At 29.2% G+C, this 22222-nt stretch overlaps 1 protein-coding gene across 1 annotated transcript; it reads left to right on the top strand.

Moving 5' to 3' along the window:
* The first annotated feature begins 2655 nt into the window (after window positions 1-2655).
* Window positions 2656-15774, top strand: LOC103309814 (chaoptin-like). The gene is given in 5 exon segments (XM_008186250.3): window positions 2656-2819; window positions 2921-3528; window positions 3531-5392; window positions 5533-6049; window positions 14060-15774. Coding segments are annotated over 4 exon segments (3255 nt in total). The 5' UTR covers window positions 2656-2819; window positions 2921-3002; the 3' UTR covers window positions 14410-15774.
* Window positions 15775-22222: the final 6448 nt, after the last annotated feature.

Raw genomic sequence — 22222 nt, 5'->3', positions numbered from 1 at the left:
TAAAAAAATAGGTTTTCTATTGGTGGGTTGAAATGTGGCCGTCACCAAAAAAAAACTGTCGTTTGGGGGAGGCGCACAGCAAAATTTCTATTCTAAATATCATATTTGACTTTAAAAAAATTTTGATGTAGGTAAAGGTTTGATGTAGTAAAATTGTATAATTATTTAAGCAATTTCAAAGTAGGTAATTGCACAAAAATATTTGGATATTCTAGAATAATAATTATAAACATATTTTATACAATCATGTGTAATATGTATCATGTATGTAATACCTACCTATATATTAATGCGGAATGCTTTAAGTTTCCTAACTCTCCGTTTAATATTAATTGTTGTTTTCATAACTCTTAGTCAAGTAAAATATCATACAATTATCCAACCAATTATCCATCTTGGTAGTTAGCAAGTTACATATTTTAACAAACTTAAGTACACTGAATAGTGGAAAAAGTTAATATACTTTCATATTATTTTATTTTTATTATGACACGGGATATAACCAAATCAATACAAGATATTAAATACTAAATACATTAAAAAAATATAAAATATGAAGAGTCCTAGATGAACCTCCGCTATTTAACTAGTTATCACTCCCACTCATTAGTTTTAGAATGATTATTTTTCAATTAATTTTTATTTTCGTTTATGTGTATGTCTCTCATTTTTGAGCAGTGAAATTTCAGATTCTGTTAGCAAATAGGATTAAGTTGGTACATTTTGGGAGGTCAAACGTGAAAATTCCCAGTATGTTCTATTCAAAATAATCAAGAAACACAGTAAAATAATATTTACGTAAAACCAATTTTTGAATTTTTGCTGTACCTACTTCACTTGATATTTATAATAGCAATTTCAAGATTTTACGTAATTTTAAAAATATTTTAGCTCTTTCTCATAGTTCATACACGGTTTACCTATTCACACCGTTCTACGGCACGCCGGTATTGACTTATAAGTCATAAGTTAATAACAACTAGTAATATTATAAGAAATAATAATAAAAATGAATCTACCGTATTCCTAATAGAAAAATAAACTACTGATAAAATATAAATATATAATAAAATATCTTTAGAGATATAGACATTCGTTTTTCGCATGCAATGGTTTATTATTGAATTCAAATTTAATACATACCATTACAGTGATCTTCAACTTTATGACATACTTTGACTTTACACTTGACGCTTACTATACAATCGAGCGGATTTTCCAGTTTTATCTTATTTTTAATTATTCATCAAAAATATTTACAATTTTAATGTGTTACATTACTTATTAAACCCACATTATAATATGTTATCTTATAGTGTGCTAATTAACTATTTACTTATTTTTTTTTTTTTTGAATTTGTACCAATTTTGTACTTGGTCACTAGACCATCAGTTTTTAAACAAATTCATAAATTAATAAAAAAAACTTTAATTTTCTAACGGGATAGTTAATAATTATTTTAAAAACAGCAAAGCGAAGTGAGTGTTGTCCCCTCACAGGAAAAGCCGCCATGGTTCTACTTGAAGTTTTTTTAAGGGCATAATAATTTGGTGCGTATCATTCTTTTACTTTATTGAGTATCGTTATACTACTTCGGCGTCACTGCAGGACGCATACATATTTTACTATAGGTATGTTTATTAATATCAATATATCATTCAACGTATATTTAACATGTCAGTCAGTTAGAGAGCTGAGAGATTCTATCTATATTTAAAATATTGTACTAGGTTACAAAATATCAATAACAATAATGTTAGTGAGCCGAGTTTCTGCTATAAGATCAATTCGATCTAAATATTATTATTTATCAGTTCTATAAAATTTAAATTGGGCTCTTTTGAATGACACAAATGAACAATATAAAGTTATCACTTTCATTTTTTAGACGTCTAGACAAATTGAAATCTACTTTATTTTTTAGAACACATGAGTGTTTTTTTTTAATTTCAATATTAGATTCTTTTACAAATATATTTTTTTAATTTTAATATTGATGCAAGGTATTTAGATTCATTTGAAACTCGATTAAAACGCTTACCTTTTGTTATTACGATTGTATATTTAACTCAGTTGAGCAATCAGTCTGACCTTAAAATAAACGTGGAAAAATCTTACTTGTAAATCATTTCTATAGCCTACAATATTAAATTAAATCAATGTATACCTAAGCGTAAAGATAACAATTAACAATACACAAAATACATATATGTGCTTTTGCTACCATTAAATTTCAAACATATTTTATACAAATATTTTGTAAAAATATTTTTAACACAGACATAATATTCTAAGACTTTTACATCGGCTACAGAAAGGTTATTTTTGGTTTTTCCATTAGTTTATTAGATATATTATATATCTTTATCGCGCGTTCAGTAAGGTTTCTATTTTGTTTTAGCTTCTGAGGAAAATTAAAACTTAGTTATAACAGGGTTTTTATCCTTTTTGAATTAAAAAAATCTTTGTACCTAGGTACTTATTCAAATTTTTTTTACTATTATTATAGTATATAAAATTACAAATATCGACGAGATTGACTTTTATAATTATTTTTGCCATAAATGATTATTTGTATAAATCCGTAATGATGTTATAATATCTTCTAATGAAGAATATTTTTATTTTGTCGATTATAAAATATACACGCGTAAATAGGCAGCCTGGTAGTATGTATAGTAAATATTTCTATTTTTAATAATTACAGGTCATCCGGCACAGTTCTTAGAGCCCTGGATCTCAGCTATAACCAATTGGATAAAGTGCCACTTAAATCATTTTCCAATATAAAAAATTTGGATTGGCTTAATTTACACGGGTGATTATTATATGTCCATAAATATATACATCAAATACGTACATATGTACACAAATTAACTAATATTTGAATTAATTACGTTAATATGTTTCTAATTACAGAAATAACATAGAGGTTGTGGAAACGCACTGGAATCATTTGCAAGATACGCTACAACATTTGTTTATTGGAGAAAATGATTTAATGTCATTTCCAGAACAATTTTCAAAACTCCGAACTTTATCTACACTAAATCTAGATAATAATTTGATCACGTCTATTCCATCTAATATTAGAACTCCTCCAACGCTTGAAACATTAAGCATATCAAACAATTTTCTACAAGATTTTCCATTGTCACTATTAGAAACTGGAACTGCATTAAACAGATTATACATCCGAGACAATTATATAGAAAATATGACAAAAATAATTCCAAATAGATTTGTTAAATTAGATGTATTAGATTTTGGCATGAACCGATTAGAGAGTTGGTCAGGTCGAATGTTTGGTGGTCGCTCAGAAGTACGAAATCTACACTTAGATATGAATCGATTAGAGTCACTGGATGCTAATGCATTTGATGGATTGCGGTCTGTTCGGATGTATCTGTCATACAACAAGTTAAAAAATTTGAATCACAAAACATTTGAAGGCCTTGAAAGAATACTAGAGTATTTGGATTTGGAACATAATAATTTACGAATAATACCTACAGCAATAAGAACATTGAAAATTTAAAATTTTTGTATTTATCATCAAATGATCTCAATAAATTAGATTCAGCAGATTTCACAGGCGTGTCATCAAGCTTGAGGTCACTTTCACTATCTGGAAATCTCCTTACGGAAATTCCAAGCCATGCATTGATGAACTGCACTAAACTATCACATTTAAATTTAGGATATAATTTCATTAGGGAAATAAAAGAAAACGACTTTGGAGAATGGGCCAGGCACCTTGATACTTTACTACTGATGAACAACAAGTTAAAAGAACTCATCGGAAGACCTTTCAAGAACACGAATTCTCTTCGGGAATTAAGCTTATCTTTTAATAATATTCATTACGTAGATGCCGACGTATTTTTAGATTTAGCAACATCATTAGAAAGTTTAGAAATTAGTTTCGGTGTTTACTACGACAACTTTCCAGTTAAAATACTTAGACATCTCAAGTCTTTGTTGTGGTTAGTACTTGATAATAACGATATTTCATCTGTGCCATTTGATTCATTGCATTCGCTAGATAGTCTTCAATATTTGAACTTGGAGTCTAATAGAATATCTGTATTGGCTCCTAGGACATTTAGCTCACCTAACCAAACTGATCTTCGTGAAGTAAGACTGAATCAAAATTATTTAATGTCCTTAGAACCAAACACGTTTTCCAATCTACAGCAACTACAGACAATTACTATATCTAGAAACAAAATTATTGAAGTAATGTCACATTCCTTTAAAGAACTTCCAAGACTACTCAATATTGACTTATCATATAATCAAATTGAATACATTCAGCCATCGGCATTTGACAGTTTACCAAATTTTAAACGTCTTGATTTGCAAGGAAATCAACTGAAGGAATTGCGAATGACGTCATTTGTAAATTGCACTAATTCAAAAACGCCATTGTCTTTAAACGTATCCAACAATTGTATCGAAAGAACGCCTATTGATGATTCATTGACGCCCGTTCACATAAAGATTTTAGACCTTAGTCATAATAGTTTACAAGATTTACCATTTAAATTGTTGTATTTTATATCTAGCTCACTTAGAAACTTATACTTAGATCATAATCGGATAACCAAAATATATAACTCTGAGTTCATAAATTTAACGAACTTGGAAGTACTCTCAATCACCGAAAATGGTATGACATCAATAGCGTCAAAAGCATTTAGTAATTTAACTTCTTTGCAAATACTATATTTATCTGGTAACAAGATACAACAATTATCGTCCGAACAGTTTGCAACATTACCAAAACTTAGAGTATTATCTTTAGCCCGGAATCGGCTAAGCACATTAAGTTGGGATGTATTATCAGGAACGCCATTAGAGTATATTGATCTATCCAATAATGAATTACTCGCAGTGCCAGCTGGTGTATTATTGAAAACTGGTACAACTCTAAGACATCTTTTATTGGCTGGTAATCGGATAGATCATGTTGATGGGACAACGTTTTTTGATGTGCCCAGATTAGCTAATTTAAGTTTGGCAAATAACAAATTGACAATAATTCCAGACAACACTTTTGTTGGACTCACAAATCTTATTTCATTAGATTTGTCTTCAAATACCCTAAGAGCAAATTTCAAAGAACTTTTCCACTATGTACAAAACGTTAGGCATTTAAACCTGGAAGATACGGGGCTAATCGAAACGCCACCTTTACCACTTCCCAGTTTAATTTCTCTTCGACTGTCAAAAAATAAATTAGAAAAAATATCCAGATCTTCAATGGAAATGTTGACCCGGCTCAAGACATTGTTCCTAAATGACAATAAATTAAGTTCTTCTCCGTCACACGTTTGGTCATTATTACCATCATTGAAAACATTGGATCTATCTTCAAATCCTATAAAAGTAATTCCTTCAATTTTAACTATTTTCAATTTTTTATGAACATAAAAAATACATACATTTTAAGTAACTATTATTATTAATTGGAAAAAAAATTTTTTCGCTCTCAATAATTCATTTTTTTTTTTATACTTTTGTTTCAGACAATAACCAAAGCAAGTTTTTCGGGCTTGTCCCGTTTGCAGCATTTACGAGTCCAACAACTCAATTATTTAGATCGTTTTGATGTGGGATCACTATCCAAGTTGTCCACGCTCCGGTCATTAGCCACTGATTGGCGACCCAACCTTGGACAAATCGTATGCGCTGCTGTTAAGTCAATCCGCAGACTATCGGTTCACGTGAAAGGTTCTAAATTAATGGGACCAATAGTCGACACCTGCGGTCCCAAATTAGAATCCGTGGCCATTACGGGATCAAAGTTGCAATTCATTGACCGGCAGGTATTCTCAGGTCTAGAGCGTGGGGTCGGTGAACGACTAACAATCAGCATACGGCACACTGCAATTGAAGATTTGCCTGCCGATCTATTGCTACCACTGGTTGGCGTACCAAAACTCGCATTGGATTTGACTGGTAACAAGCTTACATCGTTCAATCCACTGACCATATATTCCAATTACACCACATGGGAAAACTCTGGGACAAATATATTGAAAGGCAAGTGTTTTCTTAATTAAATATTTTACACTGACCTCATATTATAATGAATGTGTGTACGAAATCATACTTAAAATAATGATTCAACCTGAATAAAACATTAATTTTATAACTTTATAGGTAAAATAATATATTAACTGTATAAAATAAAATAATATATTAAATATTTTCCCACACACATATTTTACATTCAGGCATTTTTTTTTAATCTCTATAGCTTGTGAAAGGTTAGGTCCAACATACGTTTTCCATTACCAATTCACCTATTTTAGAGACCGAGTGACAATAATGCTGATATTTACAATATAATATGTATTTTATGTAATATTATATGAAGTATGAATATCATATAATATTATATAATAATATAATTGTTAATTTTACGTGTGAAATACTAAAAACTAATTTCGTTGTTTAACTAATATATATAAATTCTAATACCTAATAAATGTATTCTAAATTTCACATACATTTTCTTATGACAAAGCAATAATCTATTCGTTACTCGTCACATTTCACAGTTTTCACAATTCTAATAACATTAGAATTTCTAAAGTCTAACATGTGTCCTAATATAATTTTATAAAGTTAATTACATATTTATTATTAAATTGTTCTATTATACTGTAAAATACTATCAACAAATTTAAATACCACTGAAAAGTAAATAATTGTATTATTAAAATATGATATATTATATTATAGTCCTTTTCATTGGGTATGCCGACTTCAACATTTATCAGAATAGTTCATAGGTACCTTATTTTTATCAGGTGACAGTGTTCTTTTTTCATTCATTAGATGTTTATACTGACTCATGATTTACATTCTACATTTTAGATAATGATTTAGCTACTCATTCGTGTAAATTTATACTCTAATTTACATTTATGGTTTTGTTCCTGGCTGCATAATGAGTTCATTAAAAAAAAAAAAAAGAAACAAAAAAACAACGGCTTATATACGTTTGTGCTGGGTCTGACGAGTGTAAAAAGGAATATAAAAGAAGACAGGAATACAAAGAAAACATGAGATTCGAGCAAATTGGGTGACCATAGAATTATAATATAATATGTATATAAATTTAAACAATGTCACACGCGGTTTATTTGCCGACCGGTCATTGTTCATGCCATGCAAACATAATGGTATTTTTTGTGTGTATATGTGTGTGTCTACAGGAATAAAAAAAATTAAGAGAGGAAAAAAAGTACCAAGCACTTCGAGTATTTAGGCTGACAAGAGTGCTAGTGTGCGGAAGTTTGTGTTGTATTTTTTTTCACATTTATTTATTTATTTTTATTATTTTATTTTTATATTTTTTTTTTTTGTTTCTCCTCCAGAATGGCTGTGTTCGCTACTGTGAACTGAAGTGCTGACGAAGTGCCGCTTGAAAAGAATGAGTATGTGGTGGCATTGGGGCGAGTGAGGAATAGGGGTTATATTAAAGCACATCTGTGTCGGGTAGGATATATTTTCCACCCCCCACGGCATCCGACGCACGACTTTTTGTCGCACCGCGATTTTCTTTTCGGTCGCTCCTTCTTCTCTCACTCCTCTATACACGTGTGCGTATTTTTGCTTTTCCGTTTGGTCGATATGAGTAAACACAAACACACCCACACACACACACACACACACACACACACACACACACACACACACACACACACACACACACACACACACATACGACCACAAAGAGTTGTAGAAATGACAAGTTAAAAATATGTCTTCACCATATTATTATTATTATTGTTAAACACATTTAATACTGAGAATATTATATTGTGCGAGCGTCTCTAATGTCGATGTAAATAAAAAATATTATCAAAATAGTAGGTATAATGTAATATTCATTCCTTACTGTTAATAATTTATTCATATCGATGATGACTAGAGGCGGGTCAATTGACACATGCCCGATAACAATCACAATTTTCATTATAATCGTGCCAGTGTAACGTATGATTAAGGGACAGACGTGTTCGTCATTATTGAGGGAAATGTTAAATGTATATTTTACTAGACATTTCAATTGTGACAGTTTTATTGCACGAGCTTTTAACGGCTCAAAATAAACCAATGCTTAAATCTTAAAAACATAAACAACTTGTCTTCTTGGCTCTATTTCTATTACGAGTAAACCCTGAGGGATTAGCGCATTCGATTTATTTTATTCTATTTATATGGCTTACTGTTTTGAAAAAAACATAACCACAACCTCACAATTAAAACTATCAATATTTTATTAATACTGTTCAGTATCACCCCAAAAATTATTATTTTCTACAAATGTTAAAATATGTCATTGGAATCAGAAATTAAATTATAAGAATCTTAAATTTATAAGTAATTTTAATAATTTATGTAAGCTACTACTCAATTCCTAATAGCATAATATTAGTAAAAGGTATTTACTAGTTAGTATATTAATACAATATTGCGGCACTTATAGTATTTGAACCATAGCACAAATTTGCTCGTTGTAGGTACATATTATATTATAATATTCGAATAGATTTACACTTATAAAATTAATTATTAATTTTTAAAACATCAATAACTATTGTTCTTCATAATATTATAATATAGTAATAATATATACAGTACCTATATGAATTATTTAACTATTTATCCTAGTAAACAGATTTTCGATAGATTTTAATTTTTTTTAACTTTTAAAATATTGTACTATGATTGAAGTATAATAGATATTATAATGATTAATGATTATTCATAATTTTCTTTTACAATTTTCCATACACGCATTTTGTATAGGTACAATATACCTATACGCTATAACATACCTATATGTTTTTGAAGGATCACAAACAAAATCAAAAAATGTTTTTTTCATACTCAACCTTATAACAAATGCATAATTTATAAGACTAGGAAAAAAAAATCGGAAATTATTACTTTGATTTATTAGTTTATTAAATTTGTCGGTGCTTTATAGACCGATTTCAACTGACACCGTGAAGTCAACGTATTCAAATTATTTTAAACGAGATCGTTTTTGTTTATTGACAAAGCAAAAAATCCTTATCGATAGAGTTACCGATATTTTTTGAACTTGCTCCATTGACATCGTATTTACACGCTAGGTGACGTAGATGGGAGACACATTCGTTAAAATTTCGTGCCATGCCACTACACAATAAATTAACATAGGCCAACGAAATTAAATAATTATTATTATTTTAAAACCTGAGGAAATTGATTTCGAATATACAAAGACTGTAATATTATTTTATAAACTTGAGATGAAATTGTGCCTGTTTTACATTACACAACTATCTGCATAAATTTTAATTACACGGCTTAATTATTTTTGAAAACGAAACATGTATATTGTATAATGTATACAAAAAAAAATTCGATACAAACCAGAATTGGTATAATACCAGCGTACTACTTAAAAGATAACCAATTAAATCTTAGACTGTACAAAAAAATAGAAGTAACATTATAACTGGTAGAGAAATAAATTAAAAACGCTTTTTTTCTTCATTCTTTGGATTTCATCTTACTTATGCGTAGGTACTTTTATTTTTAATTCAAATTATAACAAAATATTATAATTAGTTTTGGATACATACAACTCGAGTTATACATGACAACATGATTCTAAAGAATAGTCGTTAAAAATTATAGAAAATAAATGATAATGCAAAGGCTATATAATGCAAGTAGACTAACTATATAATGGTTCATGTACTTTTTGTTTCAATTCTTTTTTTAAGAACGTTTAAGCGTAATTTTATCGTATTAATTTTACAATTTTATTTTTTTTTTTGATATTAACTAATAGTGTGGATTATTTTAGAAAAACTTATGAAAAAAAAAAAATACAACAAAAACGAATTGAAATAATGGGCTATAGTTTGATTCAGTAGAATAAAACGCCAAAGACGTGTGTAAATTCCTTAGAAACATTTCCCACCAATGCACAGCCATTATTTGGGAGCTTTCAAAATAAGTTAGTAACATCAATGTTTCTCGAGCTTAAAACGTCTACCATTATTTTTATTGCTCTTATTAATGAAGACTATAAAAAAAAGTCTACAGACAAAATCGTATTTTATATCAATGCATCGTCCCTGTCACGTATTGAGCTTATCCGACGATGCTGTGATAAACATTTCACGGCAAAGAATATGTTAATATATTTTCAACGACAAATTTATCAAAATAAATCATTAGTTAAATGAGTATTTTTGAAAAGGTCAAATTTAAATATTTAAATAATATCAATTGAAATTTCAAGAACTCTTATTTTTTTTATTAACAAAAAATATACTATATAGGTATTTTTATGTTTTTAATAGCTATTAGTTATTCCTTACGAACATAATATTATTATAGAAACATGTTAATATTAAACTGATTTAAGTTTAAAATAAATAATAACATATGATAATAATTTAATTTTTAAATTAAAAATCTGGAATTTTCTAGCGTTGAGGTTACTATTAATATTTATTAAATAATAAAATATGAATTGGTAGATAACATAAAAATATCAGAAAATAATAAATATAAATCAGAGAAATAATGCAAGTAAATGTTACCTATATAATATGAATGAAAAAAATTCAAAGCTTACACAATGCGTCTTAATATGCTTACAAATTATAACAAAGAAATTTAAGTTAGGTATCTTTTAGTCTTTAAAAATTATAAACAAGTTAATTTTATTATGTGCAAAATATTTAAAAAAATTAAAAAAAAAACTCAATTCTATTTTTATAAAAGGTTTTTGAAATATCCATCAACAAAAAAATAACTTTTAAATGATTTACCAATATCTATGTGTAAAAATGTGCATAATATGTAGGTCATAGGTGGTTCACGCATTCAAATAGTATAATAAATGCGTTTTATTTTTAAACCCTATAATTTTGACCATCACTCAAAACAATTTTAATTTATTAATATTAAACTAAACATTTTCATATAGCGAAAAATCATATACTTGTCAGAAAAATATCTCTTACGCTTTGATTGACAGATAAATGCAATAGTATTCCCAAACCTTGAACCTTTATAAACTTTAGACAGAGAAAAAACTCGCTAAACTGTCCGTCAGAGTGTCAATACAAATCCGTTTCATGCATACAAGTTCACTAATTAATGGATTCCATGCTGATGGTAAAGGGTTACATTTTCAGACAAATGATGTACCTATATTATATATAATATGTAAATGTATATTATATATTATTATACAGTATAATACGCATTATCAGCAGAATATAATATTATAATATATCGATTCAAATTTCAATTATAGGTAGTATATATTACGTTGGATAATTGATATTCAAAATAAAGTTAACTAGTAATCAAAACCAACAAACTTAATCACATATTGTTATAACAATATTATTTTATTAACGAATGCACAACGAAAATTAAACTCTATAAATATCAATAAAATTGTATTTATTAGGTCAAAAAGCATGAAAATATAATACAATAGGCTCCTGATATATTGTTACAATTATTAAAAATACATAGGTACACATTTTTTTATAAGCATTTAAAGTAATTTTTGAGAACATTTATCAAATTTAAAATATAAAAACGATTTTGAAGTTAAAAATGTATACAATTCTCAAATTTTATAGTTATACCGATTGTAAATTTAAAACACTGTTTCACGTAAGTAGGTAAATAAATTACTTTATTCACAATAATATCGTCAAATATACTTAGTAATATCATTGGCTAACTGGCCATCTTCGATCAAAATCGTTTTTCGTGTACAATGATATTCTATATCATTGAATTCCAATTTAACACCATCCATTACAGTGACCCACTTGTAACTTACTATACATCAGAGCGACACCCACTTGCCCGGTTTTTTTTATTAAGTGTTATATTAGTTTTTAAACTCTTGCAAAAAAAAAATTAAAATAAATAAGCGTAGGTATAAAATCGTATACGGTTTAATAAACTGGTAATCAATACAGTATAATATTATGAAGTTTCAATAATAATATGCTTATTCGTTGATTTTTGTACAATAAATACCTTGGGGTTTTTAAAAAACTTCCGTTTATTTGAATTCATAAGTAGCAAGTAATTGAATTTTTTATCGTATTATAAAACACCTAATACTTGTTATGACCAACAAATAAAAAAATCTTATTAAAAACCGACGAATAACAGCGATTGTATTGTATATTCTATATCTGCGCCTACATAGTAAAAATATTTATCAAGAAATTCAGTCTAATACATTATATTAGCTGTAAATACATAACGATAGATATTCAACTAAAAATGTTGGAAATTAATTTCTGACTTCTGATATAAAAATATATCAGTGAAGATTCTAGCGAAATTAAAATTGTATATACTTACGCAGGTAATGTTTTCAAGTTTTCTAGTTCATTTTTCAAACCAACTGTTGATATCTACATTAAAATATGTCAATCAAATTAATAAAAATCTTGTAATAATAATTATAATATAATTGCATGCATTTTTCAAAACGATACTTAAACTACAAATATGTTCTATATTCATTACTTTTAATAATACCTATACTGGTTTTAATAAATCATATACAATCGTATTGTTGAATGTTTTGAATCTTAGGGATTCACATCACCCGTCATAATTATATTATATGCACAGTGAAATGAAATATTATTTTTTTCATATAATGAGATTGTTGAAAAATCTTAAAATTAAACCATCCAAAACTAATAAAAATTTATTAAAATCCGTTTACCAAACGGTATCAAACGAGCTGTTTAATAGTTATCGTGTCTTCAACAAAATCAATTACCTATATAATTTTGCACCATAAAATCGCACTTATTTAATAGTGTAATACGCAAACTTATCAGGCAAACAAATAATTATTATGGCATATAGGTCGTTATTTACAAGAAAATAATTATGAGTTTTATAGAAAAATTCAAACTCGTTAAAAACTAACAGCGCGTGGTGAAGAACTAACTTTTGTCGGGTCGACGGTAATAAATGTAGTAACACGAACAACTATTATAGATGTAAGATATTTAATAATGAACGATTATTGCGCGACTTGTTTGTGGATCACAGATAGAAATAATTTTATTCTTTAAATAAATATTGTTACTTAATATATATACTTATTATACGAATGAGCAATGGCTATATTTGATAACGTTCCAAGCACATTTCGATCGATTTCGACACGTCGTCATCAGGTCACTGATACGATTCATATTCCATACTTACCTCCCCAACACCACCATTCACGAGGACAGCGTTCCCATGGTAAATGTTGTAGGCACCTAATCTGATGAAAAAACTATGTTGTTAAAGAACGAGTGATGAAAAAAAAAAACTAAAAATTCCACAACTGTAATATTTTTTCTTTTTTAATATAACAATTATTATATTATAGTCAAAACAAAAAAATGTCCGTGTGCGTTTTATTTTAAAAGTTGTTCGGAAATATGAGTCTGAAAATTATAAGTACCCATATAAAATTAATAAAGTTTTACAACATTGGATAATTTAAATCGTTCTGGCATCTGAAAACGGTATAAACAATTGTTGTTTTGGGTTTTTTTTATAGAAAAACACTACTAGTTAAAATGCTTCTAATATTATGTTTATAGGAGGTACCTACCTACTTTTTTTTACTATTGGATGGAAATTTGAACTTTAAAAATATAAATCGTAACCGGTCTGACTTATTTCAGCCACACAAATTACGAAATCCAACAAAAAAATATTCTATGAAATAAAACAAATTTGCTTAGATACCTAATGTTGTCTCTCATTTAAAAGGTTTTTTTTAAAAATGGTAAAAAAATAAAACTTCTTAAATCGCGATTATTATTTTGTACACGACTTCAAATTATACCCATGTATGAAAAATCTGTTAAAGGTTGATAGTTTTTGAAAATATAATCATGGCGGTGTAAAAACGATCAGCCCGTTCATCATGTTATTAAAAACTGACATCACAGCGTGCGTTTCTACTCTTGTTCACAGGTGGTCTGTACCTGGACGACAACCCCCTGCAGTGCGACTGCGGGCTGCTCTGGCTGGGCCAGTGGCTGCGCCGGTGGCTCCGGGAGGCGGTGCAGGTGCACACCCTGGGCATGGCCGAGACGCAGCTGGCCCAGTGGACGGCCCGGCGGGCCACGTGCGCCGACCCCAGGAACGGCGGGGCCCGGGTGCCCGTGGCCGACATCTACCCGGAGGACCTGCGGTGCAAGGCGAGCGCGCTGAGCGGCAGCGGCACCGGCAACACGGCGGCCAAGACTTCGCATCTGATCGTCTGCCTGGCCCGTTCACTGGCAGTGTTCTACCTGGTCACCGTCTGGTGCAACGTTTACTGAACCAACGACAGGAGACGTCGTCGACCGTTCACCAACGCGTACTTACATAAACTTTATAATATTATTGTGTCGCTGTGCTGTCGTATAAAATCGTGTTTTCGTTGTCATGTACTGTCGTTGGTCAGAGTCAGTGACGTCCTCAGTGAGACGGCGGGGGCAAAAGGAAGGACTCTCGCGGTCATTTTCGTTTTATTTTATCGTTCTACTCTTATAGGTACTCTTTTCGACCAGCAATATGTATAGTGTATATATTATATCGAGTTCAATCCTCCCCCACTCCTAGAAATCGGACCGGGGACGCCACTGGCCCTGACTATATATATACACCCCCTCGGGACCCACTGCCAGTGATGCGCGACTCGGATTGATGACAGTGCGTGTGGTAGGGCTGTGTGCGTATGGTAGGTTCGGGTAAATCATTTTCTAATCCATTTTTAAGCGATACCTTATGTTTGCCTCACTTCTTCCCCCACCGCTGAAAGATTACGCCTGTACCTATATAGTTGTGGGCGAGCGCTGTCATTGAAAAAAATAAAATATTATCACTCTGTTTTATTCTCATCGTCGTTGGTCTGAGTGCAAACCTTGATCGTTCCCGGCGGATGAAGGGTTGACCACCCTCCCCATTCACTTCACTTGCGCTCCCTGCACGTACGGGGTAATGGCGTTGTATTTGCATACGAGCGTGACCCACCGCGATCCTCTAAAATGTGAGATATATTTTCCTAATCGAAACATATTTTCCCACATTCACCTCCGACCATTAACACACACACATACCCATGAGAAGTCACGTCGTCATATTCCTGATCGTATAATGCTCGCACGGTCCACCCTCGACGAATTTGGTCCGGACCAAGCCCTTGCTCTCCTACCCCAACCGGCGGAACCCCATCACACTATATCGCCACACCATGGCTAAATTTTCAAGGTTTTCGTTTTGTTAACCGTCTGATCGCAGGATCGCAAAGAACCCTTCATAATGCAAGCAACGTCATCGTCGTGACCATGGTAGTCGCCTAGTGAATTCGCGAAATTATCATTAGGATTTGTATATTGTTATTTTTTATTCGGTAATATTTCGTCTTCACAGGGAAAACGCACCGGACGTTTCGGATGTAACATGGTACCTACGGATTTCCAGGTATCAGAGCGTATGTATTCCGAACGGTTAGTTATTATTCCATTATTATACCATTATCTATACTTATAAGAATGTTTTAGGTACTATGAAACCGACTATCATTGTTTATTACGATCGAAATAATATTACAAGGTTTGCGATAATACAATATGTAGGTATCAATTAATTTTGATAATCGCAGATTTTTTTTAATTTTATGTACCAAATAAAAAAATTTGAATTCCCTGATCTAGGTAATAAAAATAATAAAATAATATTATAATTAATAATAAAAAAAAAACTAATTTGTTTCTTTAATAATATAAAATCATTAATAAAATCATATTGTTTCGATGATACATTCTACCCATTGAAGAAAGGGTATATTTTACGGTCCGTAGTCCTTTTTTCAAATAAACGCATTCATTAATTTGAATATTAAAAAACAACTCGTTATACCAGAGTAATGATTGCATCCCGTACTACATGGTTGGTTGACATTTTACATGCGATTTTTATGGTTTAAAATAATGTATATACCTATATGAAGGACTCCGTTGTATAATATATTGCAGTTTATGTGTAACATGCAAATGTTTGCTTTAGTTGAATTGATTAAATCGGTACATATTATTATGTGGACTGCAAAATATATGTGCTACCATATACAAACACGGGGACGTCAGATAGATTCCGATTGAACTACGCTGGATACTATTATTTATCCATATTTTATTTCCGCCGTGGAAGCGTAAAACGTGTAGGGGGGAAGGTCCTTCCGTCTGATATTAATGACATTTAATAGAAAAAAAAGTCCTTAAAAAATCACAACGAGATCTAGTAGTTTTATCTACTATTTTATTGCAAACTCAAGTTAGTTACGGTTGACCAATTTGTATCTGAATAGTTTTCAGTCCTTTGACCGTATTCAAAACGAGTCATATTTTATGTAAAACAAAAAAATAAAAACGAAATGAAAAAAGGTACGCATCTTTTTTACATCTTGGAAGTGGACTTTTTTATTTTTATTTTTTTTTTAAACTGAATTGAAAAAAAATCTAAACCATTTGATCGACTTGCGATCATAGAAAAAACATCAAAAACGATAAAAAAATAAATAAATTTGTTTTGTATGTACTATGTTTATAATATATAATAATAATATAATATAAGTACGATATAATATATATTGTTGTTCAATGAATATTTCGCGTGTACTATTCACACGATGTTCCAGAAGGAATAAACATAATATTATTTTGTTAATAATTCGTGTCCTTCAGTGCGCCACTTTATCCTTCCAATTATTTATATTGTACGGTAGATTTATGTATTATTTGTTTTTACTTTTTAATCCAATATAAATATATATATAGTTTTTGTTGATAATATAATATAAACCTGTATACATGTAATGCTTACAATTTAAGACAGCTTTGTTTTGTAAATAATAATAAACATGATTATTTAAATATGACAACAATACTATGTGTATTCAATTTCAACCGCATCCTTTCAGTTCTCATTCAAAAGTATAATAATATACATTAGCACTACTGAATATTTTTTAATTTTCAGAAATATAAAAAAAAATCAGTAAACTATTTTTTATTTTATTTTCAGTAACATGTTTATGGTGATAATTGGATGGTTTTTTTAACAACTGTAACTACAAAGACTCTTAGACAATTTGTGAAAAACCAATGCAAAATGTTTTCCCTTTCGTTATTATAAATATAATTTTATTAAAACAACTTATAATGATTCAATTCAATGTTTTATACTTAATATAGTTTATATTTCAATACAATCATCCTGGATTAAAAATTGAATAAAATCAAATCATAGCAATCAATTAATATTAAATAACATAAAAAGAGTAAAAATAAATATGGCATTATATTTTATTTCATTAAAATTATTCAATGTACCATAAACAAGTACGACTTTGTAGGAATTAGTGGGTTTCAAAATATTTCAAATTTAATTTTAACAGCCTTGACCTCAATAAAAACGTTTTTGACCATTTAAAACGTATTGTCTACTTTGTTGACTTTTAAAACAGTGTACCTATAAAGGTACGTGTGCTAATAAAATATATCCTTATGAAAATCCAGAAAACCATATAGAATGTTTTATAAAGTACCTACTTCGTACTCTGTGACCCGCCGACAAAGTGTTAAAAAATCATTACAGAATCAATAAAATTCTCTATCAAAAAAAAAATAGTTCCTCAATCGTTATGCGATTTTCGATCGTATACGTATAGAAGAGCAAAAACAATATGTTGTCCGAACATCCAATATCCCTAATGATATTTTTTGGTGAATTTGAAATTGATAAACTCAAAACGTTTTACAATGATATCGTAAGTTAATGATTTAAACGAATATTTTGTTATAGTTTTGCTATTATTGTTATTGTTTCGTTAGGTAAATTTGTATTTTATTACATTATTTTATGAATGAAATACTTCCCTAAATATGTTAGTTTTTAATACAAATTATCAAATGTACATTAAATACGATATCAATTCAAATCTGGTTATAACACAGCATAATTTGGTGTCAGGTTTTGGTTAGCAAAGTTTTAGATTATAACTACTAAAAAATTATACTCCAGAAGAAATAGAAAGTAGAAAGTTTGTTGTTCTTAGGCGCTATATTCGTTGTTTCTCATATTGTCAGCCAACCTGTTAATTGTATTATGACAGTAACCTTGGTGCGCTTTCTGTATAATGTACGAAATTACTTAATTAGCTATTTAAATGTACAATTTAGGTACTTAATGAATTATCACCAGTGAATGCAAGTGAACGGTAATATGATTATTATATTGTACACTTTTTACTTGAGTACCCACTCGATATTATTTTGTGTGTGTTTAGATTTAAAATATGCAATATTTTTTTTTAACAATGGCAAACAACTTTTAATTTATAATACTTTATTATAAATGTACAAAAAGTTTTACAGCCATAAAATTGAGACTAACGGGTTTTTCTCCTATTGAATCTTTACAGGAAAAAAATTCTATTTCATCCTAGCACGGAGTGCACAATGTTATCCTGATCAAACACATAGTTTCAATTTCTCTCTCTTTCTGTAGAAAAAAAAATAAACAAAAACTTTCTTTTTGTCAAAAGCCAAAGCTCACAGAAAACTACCGGAGTTTACTGTGATTTCTATTTACCTTTTTACTATTATTTTTATTATTATTATTACTATTATTACCACGGCCTCCTTTAAACGTATTCCGATAAAGCAATACACTGTAATCTGTATAAGTAGTGACCGTATACTCAATACTACACGCTGTAAACAAAATACACATTTTAATAAAATAAAAACAAATACTAGAAGAATCTGGAACGTATTATTGAAATAACAGTTTATTTTGATTTTGGTACTTTTGTTGGACATTAGTTGTATATTATATGCATATTATTAAAATATTAATGTTTTAATACCTAATTATAAGAGTTTTAAGCTTAGATCTCGATTTTGACCTAATAAACATGATAACCTATAATATTTGGTACCTTTTAATCATACCTATGTTTACTTTCTCATTTAAGTATCTAACAAGTTAATTAATTATAATTAAAAGAAAAAAAGATTAATAATTGAATCCATTAAATCAGTGCAAATGTTTTTTTTTTCTTGTTCCTAGGAGAGAACCGTACATACTTACATTCGAATAATGCAAAATTAAAAAATATAATATATTTTATGGAATATTATTAAATTTAAACATTTATGTGGTTTGATTGATATAAGACCAATGGAATGTTAACTTATACAAATTAGAAAATTATTTTAACTATACATTAGAGAAATGAATGATAACATTTTTATTCACTTTCTATTGAATAAATCTAGTTTTATAGTTTCTGAAAGAACAATGCGAGTTTTTCGAACAAACATTTTTAGTGCAGTTATCACGATACAAATTATTCATTCAGATATTTAAAAATTAACAGAGTTTATTGTATGGTTGGAAATGTACAGCAGTTTAAAATAGTTTGAACAACTCATTACAAGTATGAACAATTTACGAATTACAACACACTATATTATGTATAGTTTACAAAAAAAAAAATGTATAACGCTTGATTGTTTTCCCGTAAACCGGATTCCTCTCAGAATTATCATTTTATGGACGCGATGGTTTATCGTCGTTCTAAAATAATACATGACCGTATAATACATTAATAGTTAGTACTAGCCTGCAATGGTGTGAACAAAACGAGTCAAGTTCTCGCAGTTTCAGTATCCCATCTGCAGGACATAGGTAGGTATACATATTTTTTATTATTATAACTGCACGCACATAAAATAACAGCGATAACGGTTTTTAATGGTTTTTTGAGGTGTTAAAATTAACTCCAAAATTAATTAAGTACATACCTACTACACGCTTTAATATATAGCAACAAATTATATTGAAACGATCCTAGATACATAGACATTTGTTAATTAAATCACCAGGCCTTTCCTCAACAAAAGTCATTTGTGATTTACGCAAAATATTGAATTTAAATCTATCACGATAAAATCAACTTTATCCTAAAAATTAAAAAATCGTATGATAATAATTATTATTATAATATTTCATTACAGACATGTCTTAGATACGTCCATGGTAAAATTATCTTATGCTTGGGAATTCCATATCATTATAATATGATATTATTCAACGAATAAAATTATTGTAAATAAATATTTACAAAATTTGTAACATAATGTAAGTTTATTTAGGACAGCTTCCTAATTAATTCGAATCCGTAATTTTGAATAATTTGTTCGTTACACAGTTTGTACACAGCTATGGAGTTAAATAAATATTGTAAAAAACGAATTAATACTAAAAAATAACGTACCCTGAAATGAACAATTCCGATATTTATTATTATGCAAATCAAAGTGAACTGTATGATTTACCATCGAAATTGACTGTTATCAGAGTACTTGATTTCGACGGGCATTGCATTTAGTATGATAATATTATGATTTTTATTACGTACCTAATGGTAGAAATTAAATAATAATATATCTGTGATATATATTTTCAAAATCCATTATACAGTTAAAACGTAACTACACATGACCAAGTTTGGGGCTTCAAAGTTCAAAGTATAATATTGAACAATAACTGTTGTTAATCAGCTCACTGGATTTTATGTTTAGAGTTTTTGACGTACCTATATCAACAACGACTGTACAATATTTTATAATAGAAGGTTTAATAATATGTAAAACAAATGGTCGATTAACAATAGTTCGTTTTCCATTATTATTATTATTATTATTTGTTTTGAACAACTCATCGTAATAATAAATATATTATCGTGGCATTTGGTGGCCTATATAACTTTTATCTAATAAAATACATATTATTATAATAAAACCAGCGGTGCCCGTATGATCAACATTTTCTGATTCATCAAATAGATTGGTATCGTTGCGAACTTCGAAAAACACTACAAAGCGCATTCGGCAGAGAGAATTTTTTGAATTTAATAATATATACGAACCACTACGGGGATAAACGGTCCACTGGAAAAACTCCTTTATTGTAATACTGTCCTGTTGGACACGATAGCTGTAAAATTTAAGAACGTCGTGTTATATTTTTTTGTCGACATTGAAAATATATTTTAAACGTAAATTTATCCAATGAAACCCTTCTGACGATGAATGGCAAATGTCTCTACACTTGCTCATTGTCGCAGAATAAGCCCGTCACGTCAACTGTAGTCGTTTCATCTGTTGTTCCGAAACATTTCTATTCAACATCGACGACGTGAAATACATTTCATTAGTGTTAAGTGTTATTGTGCCGTTTTGGCTGACACAAAATCGCAAGTTTCCAAAAACTATTCAAAAAACTAAAATTGATTTAAATAAGGTTTGAGTGTTTGACGGGTAAAAACGGTATATATTTTTCGAAACTTTTTTTTTGAACGGAAGCAATAAAAACGCTTTCCGGGCCTACAATATGAAAAACTAAATGTTTCTTTATATATATATATATATATATATACATTTTTTTTTATAAATAAACACGATTGTATTGAAAGTTTTTTAATAAGTAATCGTTAGACTTAAACTCATAACAACATAATATGTTCTTAATACACACTGTACCGGTGTACCCGATATCATAAATAGGTACGTAAATGCATGCATGCGTTTTATATAATATATTTCCAATGAAATACGATCGATTAGAATTTACCTGACAATAATTCTATATAATAACAGCATCGATATTATGAAATCAAACAATGTTTTTCTTCGGAGTGGCTAAACAATAATTGCCACGTTAATTGCCAGTCGTGATCGATATAACATCGTCGAAGTTTATTTTAATTTAATATCCGTTAGAACTGCCTTCTACTGCGTAGTTGTATTGTCAAGATTCAAAACTAAGTCGTTATAATATATTATAGTATACGTCTCTATAGTCTATATAGGAACATACTGGCTGATTCTTTTATCAAACAACACTCATTATTTCAAAAAGTGTAAATTTTTTTGAAAATATTTTTTTACATAGTTTCAAGTCGCTTATAAAACAACGTTTATCTTAAAAAATTATATTTTTAAATATTTTTTATCCTTATAATTTTTTAAGTTTTTTACTTTTTTGAATGACAACATAGGGTTTTAATTTTATATTCCAAAG

This window comes from Acyrthosiphon pisum, chromosome A3 (assembly GCF_005508785.2).
Source record: "Acyrthosiphon pisum isolate AL4f chromosome A3, pea_aphid_22Mar2018_4r6ur, whole genome shotgun sequence".
In the NCBI taxonomy this organism is placed as follows: domain Eukaryota; kingdom Metazoa; phylum Arthropoda; class Insecta; order Hemiptera; family Aphididae; genus Acyrthosiphon; species Acyrthosiphon pisum.
Note: the sequence above shows the minus strand (reverse complement) of the source record. Positions and strands in the feature narration are given on the sequence as shown.